The sequence below is a fragment of the Odontesthes bonariensis genome, chromosome 17, assembly GCF_027942865.1.
Source record: "Odontesthes bonariensis isolate fOdoBon6 chromosome 17, fOdoBon6.hap1, whole genome shotgun sequence".
NCBI classification, from domain to species: Eukaryota; Metazoa; Chordata; class Actinopteri; order Atheriniformes; family Atherinopsidae; genus Odontesthes; species Odontesthes bonariensis.
This window is the reverse complement of record NC_134522.1, coordinates 604,838-612,413: the sequence shown is the minus strand read 5'-3', so window position 1 is coordinate 612,413 and position 7,576 is coordinate 604,838. Positions and strand designations below refer to the sequence as shown.

Genomic DNA, 7,576 nt, shown 5'->3' with positions numbered 1-7,576 from the left:
CGTGTTAACAACCCATTGAGTCCTAAATGCAATCAGTGAGTTCCATTAAGGTCTGAGGCGGGAATCCACGTTCCTGCACAGCCGCCAGCCCGCTGCTGTCAGCCCGCTGATCAGCCCGTGAATAAGCAATCTGTCCCGCTCCGCGGGGGCTGATGGGCCGTTACCTCCTCAGGTCAGGGCCGCGGACAGTGCGGCGGAGCGCGGCCGCCGCGGAGCGCCTGAGCCGCTCCCCGCGGGGAGGCGGCGGAGCGCGGTGATGGGATGAGTCCCGGATGTGGAGCTCAGCGTGGGACATGAAATATGTTTAATATTCATTTAGAGACACAAACAGCAGCCCTGCTGCACGGTGTGAGCTGTCCTGTCCTGTCCTGTTCAGAATCAGAACCGGAAGTTGTTTGTTGGACCTGCTGAATAATCAGATTAGCGCGCGCGAACAGCCTCTCCGACCCGCGGGTCTGTAAACACGCGCGCGCGGATTATCTTAATTGAATTAATTCCACAGAATACACAGACCTGTGGCCCCTCAGACCCCCGAGCGGCCCCCTCCGCGGTGACGTCACGGGCTATAAGAGCTGCCCCGCGCGCCGCCGGCCTCCTCAGACCGAGCTCCGCCGCGCGTGCAGAGCACAGAGAAACGCACCCGCGCGCCACCATGTCGTGTTTCTGTTGAGCCTGTTTTTATTTCGGATTTGTTCCGGTTCGGCTCCAGTTCGGGACTTTTTTTTTTTAACCGTGACTCCAAACTTCGCTCCGCCGGCGCCCCGCTCCCCGCCCGGCAGCCGTGTGATGCCCGCCGGGATGTTCAGCATCGACAGCATCCTGTCCGGCCGCCCGAGCTGCAAGGAGCCGCTGCTGCTGCACCGGAGCGGCCCGGTGGTGCTGTCCGGCCTCACGGACTCCATCTACACCGACTACAACGGACTGTACTCGGCCGCGCGGGGCCCGTCCCCCCCGGGGGTCCACGCTGTGAGCGGCACCAGGATCGGATATAACGGCTACTACTACGGCCAGCTGCAGGTCCAGGGGGCCGGGGGAGGGCCGCCGTGCTGCGGGGCCGTGCCCGGCCTCAGCCCGCAGCAGTGCCCCTGCATCCCGACAGGTAGGACCGCCGAACCCGAGCCCGAAACCTGGCCCGAACTGAACCCGAACTGAACCCGAACTGAGCCCGAGCCCGAACCGTTTCTCACTTTAAAAGATAACAGAAACTTTTTAAAGGTTCGGAACTCTCGTTTCTGAGATGATGCTAAAATATGAAGTTCCGTTATTTAAAGAACCGGATAAACGGAACCGAACTGAGCGTGCGCGCAGTGCGCGAGCTGAAGGGTTCACGTGCATGAAGTTTGTTTGTTATTCTGCCCCGTGTCTCATGCATTCTGCCCCCCCCCCCTGCAGGGTACGACGGCCCGGGCTCGGTGCTGATCTCCCCGGTCCCGCACCAGATGATGTCCTACATGAACATGAGCAGCCTCTCGCGCACGGAGCTGCAGCTGCTGAACCAGCTGCACTGCCGCCGGAAGCGCAGGCACCGCACCATCTTCACCGACGAGCAGCTCGAGGCCCTGGAGGGCCTCTTCCAGGAGACCAAGTACCCGGACGTGGGCACGCGGGAGCAGCTGGCCCGCAAGGTCCACCTGCGCGAGGAGAAGGTGGAGGTGAGAGACTGTTTATTATTATTATTATTATTATTATGGAAATAATTCAGCCGATTTATATTTAAAACTATTTACAAATAATGTTATTATTATTGTTATGGAAATATTTCAGAGATTTTTTAAAGAAAATGTCACCTGATTTATATTTGAAACTATTTACAAATAATGTTATTAATCAATGTCAAAGTCAGGTTTTTTGTCAATTTCTTCATATGTACAAGACATACAGAGAGATGGAAATTGCGTCATAACTAACATTAAAGTGCCCAGGAGGACAGGCTTATCCTCGTCATACTAAAATAAAATAAAATCAAAGTGACGGTGACAGTAAAAGTGCAAAGAATTATTGTAATATTTGATATTAATATTAATATGATTTAATATTGTCATATTAAATAATATTTACATATTTATATTAATTTATTATAAAATATTGTATTTATGTAGCTTTAAAGAATGAATAAATAAATACAATCAGAACTTTTCTGTAGAAAACAACAATAACAATAACAATAATAATAACTGGAACTGCTTGTAAATTTGGGGATTAATAAAGTATCTTGAATTGAATAATAATAATAATATTAATAATAATAATATGAGACAGACTGCGAGGGATTTATTTGGAATAATTTAAATTATTCATGATTACTTCCGGAGTTAATTCAGTTTTTATTTATAATGAATTAAATTCAAATTCAAAAAGTCTGAATCAGAGACACGAAATTATTTTCTGACTGAAATAAATATTTAAATTGAAGATAAAAAATATTTTGGATATTTTGAGATAAAACTGAAATAATGTTTTAAATTTTGTATTAAATTGTGTTGAATTGATTAAATAATTTTCAATTCAATTCAGTTTTATTTATATAGCGCCAAATAGGCTCCAACAAATGTCATCTTCTTCCACTCCCTGCTGCGATGCTTTTATTTCATGTAAAGCACTTTGAATTGTTTGTATATGAAATGTGCTATGTAAATACATTTGATTTAATTTGATCTTAAGGCACTTAAATAATAAAGTCCAATTCAAGCCAATTGGAATTCAATTCATTGTAATCCTAATTATTTATAAAAGAATCCAATTCGTTCCTATAGTTTCAGGTTAAATGAAACCTCTGCTGTGTTTTAAACTGTGTGAAGCGGACCCGTTCGGACCCGTTCGGACCCGTTCGGCTGACTCGTGCGTGTTGTGTCCCGCAGGTCTGGTTCAAAAACCGCCGGGCCAAGTGGCGGCGGCAGAAGCGCTCCTCCTCAGAGGAGTCGGAGAAGTGGAGCAAGGGCACCAAAGCGGAGAAAAGCCGCGAGAGCAAGAGCGACGCGGACTCTGACAGCTGATAGTGCGCGGCGCGAGGCGCGGCCACGCGCGTGGACCTGTCCGTGACGCGGACCGGGGGCGCGCCGTGAAGTTGCACAGATGTACATATTCACACTTTATCATTGACTCTGTGATTCTTATTTATATTTAATTTAAGCTGTTTTTTTGTAAGCTGTCACGCGCATCAGTGTGGATATTAAATGTTGTAAATGTGCACGGGGGCCTGTTGGAGCGACACGTGGGGGTGACGCAGAGGTGCACGCAGCGCAGAGGGTGCACGCGGCATCACCACCACGCACAGCTGGTAACGGAAACACGCACGCGCTCATGTGTTACTCTGCAGAAATAAGAAAACATTAAAGTATAACGGAAGCTCATCAACAGGTGTGTGCTCATTTAATCCAACACGTGCACGCGCGTGAACCCGAGGTCCATTTAAATGTTCCCACACACGCGCACGAACCTCAGAAAAGTTTATTTCTGATCAAACATCTGAGGATCAATTCTTCTGATTTTATTAGTGATTCAAATCATGAAGAAAAATAACCAAAAAGTCAACTGACACATCTTCTTCTTCTGTGGTGGAATCTCAGTGTTTTAACGGCCGAATTTTATTAGAATTATCAGCTGTAGCTCTTCTTCTGTGGTGGAATCTCAGTTTTAAAGGAGAATTGTATTACTTTAAATCAGAATAATCTGCTGTAGCTCTTCTTCTTCTGTGGTGGAATGTCAGTGTTTTAACGGCCGAATTTTATTAGAATAATCAGCTGGAGCTCTTCTTCTTCTGTGGTGGAATCTCAGTGTTTTAACGGCCGAATTTTATTAGAATAATCAGCTGTAGCTCTTCTTCTTCTTCTGTGGTGGAATCTCAGTGTTTTAACGGCCGAATTTTATTAGAATAATCAGCTGGAGCTCTTCTTCTTCTGTGGTGGAATCTCAGTTTTAAAGGAGAATTGTATTACTTTAAATCAGAATAATCAGCTGGAGCTCTTCTTCTTCTGTGGTGGAATCTCAGTGTTTTAACGGCCAAATTTTATTAGAATAATCAGCTGTAGCTCTTCTTCTTCTGTGGTGGAATCTCAGTGTTTTAACGGCCGAATTTTATTAGAATAATCAGCTGGAGCTCTTCTTCTTCTGTGGTGGAATCTCAGTGTTTTAACGGCCGAATTTTATTAGAATAATCAGCTGGAGCTCTTCTTCTTCTGTGGTGGAATCTCAGTTTTAAAGGAGAATTGTATTACTTTAAATCAGAATAATCAGCTGTAGCTCTTCTTCTTCTGTGGTGGAATCTCAGTGTTTTAACGGCCGAATTTTATTAGAATAATCAGCTGGAGCTCTTCTTCTTCTGTGGTGGAATCTCAGTTTTAAAGGAGAATTGTATTACTTTAAATCAGAATAATCAGCTGGAGCTCTTCTTCTTCTGTGGTGGAATCTCAGTGTTTTAACGGCCGAATTTTATCAGAATAATCTGCTGTAGCTCTTCTTCTTCTGTGGTGGAATCTCAGTGTTTTAAAGGCCAAATTTTATCAGAATAATCAGCTGGAGCTCTTCTTCTTCTGTGGTGTAATCTCAGTTTTAAAGGAGAATTGTATTACTTTAAATCAGAATAATCAGCTGGAGCTCTTCTTCTTCTGTGGTGGAATCTCAGTGTTTTAACGGCCAAATTTTATTAGAATAATCAGCTGTAGCTCTTCTTCTTCTGTGGTGGAATCTCAGTGTTTTAACGGCCGAATTTTATTAGAATAATCAGCTGGAGCTCTTCTTCTTCTGTGGTGGAATCTCAGTGTTTTAAAGGAGAATTTTGTTAGAATTATCTGCTGTAGCTCTTCTTCTTCTGTGGTGGAATCTCAGTGTTTTAAAGGAGAATTTTATCAGAATAATCAGCTGGAGCTCTTCTTCTGTGGTGGAATCTCAGTGTTTTAAAGGAGAATTTTGTTAGAATAATCTGCTGGAGCTCTTCTTCTTCTGTGGTGGAATCTCAGTGTTTTAAAGGAGAATTTTATCAGAATAATCTGCTGGAGCTCTTCTTCTTCTGTGGTGTTACGGGTTAGGGTTTATTTTATTACTTAATCCTGCTGCTCTCACATGTTTCCGTCTCACAGCTGAAGCTGAAACAGATTCTTAACATCAGATTTTTCAGCTTCTTCCTGGTGTTAAAAGGTGGGATTTTCCCACACTTTGCTGTGGAATTCCAAACAAACTCACATGTGTGGACCTCAGAAAAGAAGGAAAACATTTGAATCTGCTTTAACTCAAATTCTTAAATAATCTGAGTGATTCAAATGTAAAACAAAATGTGAATTTCTACATATTTCCACCTGAGTTTTCCCTTCCTCTCCCAGCTCTGGTTTAAATTCCAACACTTTGTGGACCCAGAAGCTGCCGTGAGGAGGAAAATGTGTTCAGAACACAAGCTGCAACCAAAGGAAGCCGACTCAGCGTTTAACTGAGCAGATACATGGATGCACTGAAGGTGGAGCCTCCAGAAGATCGTTCATCCTCACATTATTGATCGTATTTCTGATTAATTTGTGATCAGAAACTCTCACATCCAGGATGTGGATCCAGGAGGAGGTTCACGCAGGTTGGAAGCAGGTTGGAAGCAGGTTTAAAGTCAGATGTTCACAGATTGATCTCCGGTAGCAGCAGCCTCACAGCTTCACCTCTGGAGGACGACAGATGTTTCCTGCAGGCTGAGCCGGAGGAGCTGCAGCTGCATCCTGAACACAGCAGATAAGCTGCTGCTGTCAGATCCCTGTGAGCATCCACAGAGATGGTTTAACCCGTGCCAGAGATGGTTTAACCCGTGCCAGAGGTGGTTTAACCCGTGCCAGAGGTGGTTTAACCCGTGCCAGAGATGGTTTAACCCGTGCCAGAGATGGTTTAACCCGTGCCAGAGGTGGTTTAACCTGTGCCAGAGGTGGTTTAACCTGTCCAGAGGTGGTTTAACCCGTGCCAGAGATGGTTTAACCCGTGCCAGAGGTGGTTTAACCCGTGCCAGAGGTGGTTTAACCCGTGCCAGAGATGGTTTAACCCGTGCCAGAGGTGGTTTAACCCGTGCATCTGTGCAGGTCCTGTCAGAGTTATTCTGCTTTTACAGCCTCTGATGTCTCCCATCAGTCTTTGAACCCAGATGAGAATCATTTTATGAGCCGATCTGTTAGTGATGCAGCAGAAGTTACAGAGAACGGAGGCGGTTTCCCTTAATAAGCATCTTCTGCACATTCTACAGCTCGAGTTCACATGACTTTTTAATCAGGGGGTAACGGTTCCCGAGCATCGTGGAAATAAATAAAGTTATGCTGAATATAATATACAGTCTGACTCCACGGTGTCCAACAGCTACAAAATGCTGTTTAACAATTAAGGCTCAGAAATGCTTAAATGCTGACAATCTGCATCCCACAAAATGAAGGTTAGAACACAGCCGGCACAGTTTCCAGCCACACACTCTGAAACCAGCCTCCTCATGGAGAGGCCTAGTTATTGTTATTAAAGCACGTTTTTGTTCTTTTGTGTCATTTTATGTCCAGGAAATGACTTCCTGCCCAAACCATCTGACATACTGTTTGAACGCAGTAAAATGACAGATTAAAATGCGTTTAAATGACAGTAAAAAGTGCTGCGAGCGGCGAGCTGTTTCCAGGAGAACATGCTGCCTCCTCACGGGGTCGAAGTAAATCTGACAGGCCCGCCTCAGACGTTAAAGAAACTCCTGCTAAACACCAGAGAGCTACGTAGCTTAGCTGACCCGCCACACAATGCTAAAATAAATAAATAAATAGATTAAAATACGCCAAATACGACCAACCTGAAAACTGATTGGTTTTCAACAGAATTGGGTTTATTTATATTTAAATAAAAGGTCGAAAGGGATTCAGGTGAACATATATCAGATGCACTTTTTCTTTCTTAAAGTGCATTTAGAAAAAAAAAAAAAAAAAGTGCGTTTAGATGACTAAAGATGTGAGTTGGCACCACATAAATAAACTGAAATTGAATCTGAACCGTGGATTCATCTTGTGTTGAAGAAAAAAGATCACAATCACACAGATGACGTCATAGATGATGTCATAGTCAACCCCGACATCACAATGTAACGTCCAACATCCAGAAACTAATCAGAATCATTTCTAAGAAGAACTAGTTCCTCCTGTTATTATCCTGCCAGATTCTTTAAACAGAGAGCACTGATATTCTGAAGGTTAGATTTTATTCACCAGATAAAAGGATCTGATGGGATAACAGCTCTGGTTTATTTCTCTGGAGCTTCTGGAGGCGGTGCAGAGATGAACCATTACCGGGCCGATCAGGCTGTGTCTGAATGAGAATCCGTTAAATGATCCGATTCTGACCACCTGTGGGCCTCAGAGGAGCTGCCGCTGGGTCCGGTATGAAGGGTCCTGACAACAAGGAGCATCAACAAACCAACGAGCCAAAGTTCAACCGGTGGGACTGAACCAGAAAAACCAGCCGACAGGCCCAGAGACCAGCGAAGCTTTCCAACTGAAGCCATAAAACAACTGGAGGAGTTCAGCTAGCTGCCAGCTTTAGCATCGTGTGTGCTTATAGGTGCTAAATGTGGGGTTAAAGGTCATGTGAG

The 7,576-nt window shown here is 44.5% G+C and overlaps 1 protein-coding gene across 1 annotated transcript; it reads left to right on the top strand.

The window, feature by feature from the left end:
* Nucleotides 1-759: 759 nt before the first annotated feature.
* gsc (goosecoid) lies at nt 760-3,322 on the top strand. The gene is made up of 3 exons (XM_075448070.1): nt 760-1,099; nt 1,393-1,652; nt 2,859-3,322. The coding sequence occupies exons 1-3, from the start codon at nt 787-789 to the stop codon at nt 2,991-2,993; spliced, it is 708 nt and encodes a 235-aa protein (XP_075304185.1). The 5' UTR covers nt 760-786; the 3' UTR covers nt 2,994-3,322.
* The last annotated feature ends 4,254 nt before the right edge of the window (nt 3,323-7,576 follow it).

Excerpts from the sequence above, each read along its gene's own strand:
- gsc (XM_075448070.1), top strand. The coding sequence starts at position 787 with ATGCCCGCCGGGATGTTCAGCATCGACAGCATCCTGTCCGGCCGCCCG. Across the intron at positions 1,100-1,392 it reads GTGCCCCTGCATCCCGACAG|GGTACGACGGCCCGGGCTCG; the intron begins GTAGGACCGCCG and ends CCCCCCCTGCAG. Across the intron at positions 1,653-2,858 it reads TGCGCGAGGAGAAGGTGGAG|GTCTGGTTCAAAAACCGCCG; the intron begins GTGAGAGACTGT and ends TGTGTCCCGCAG.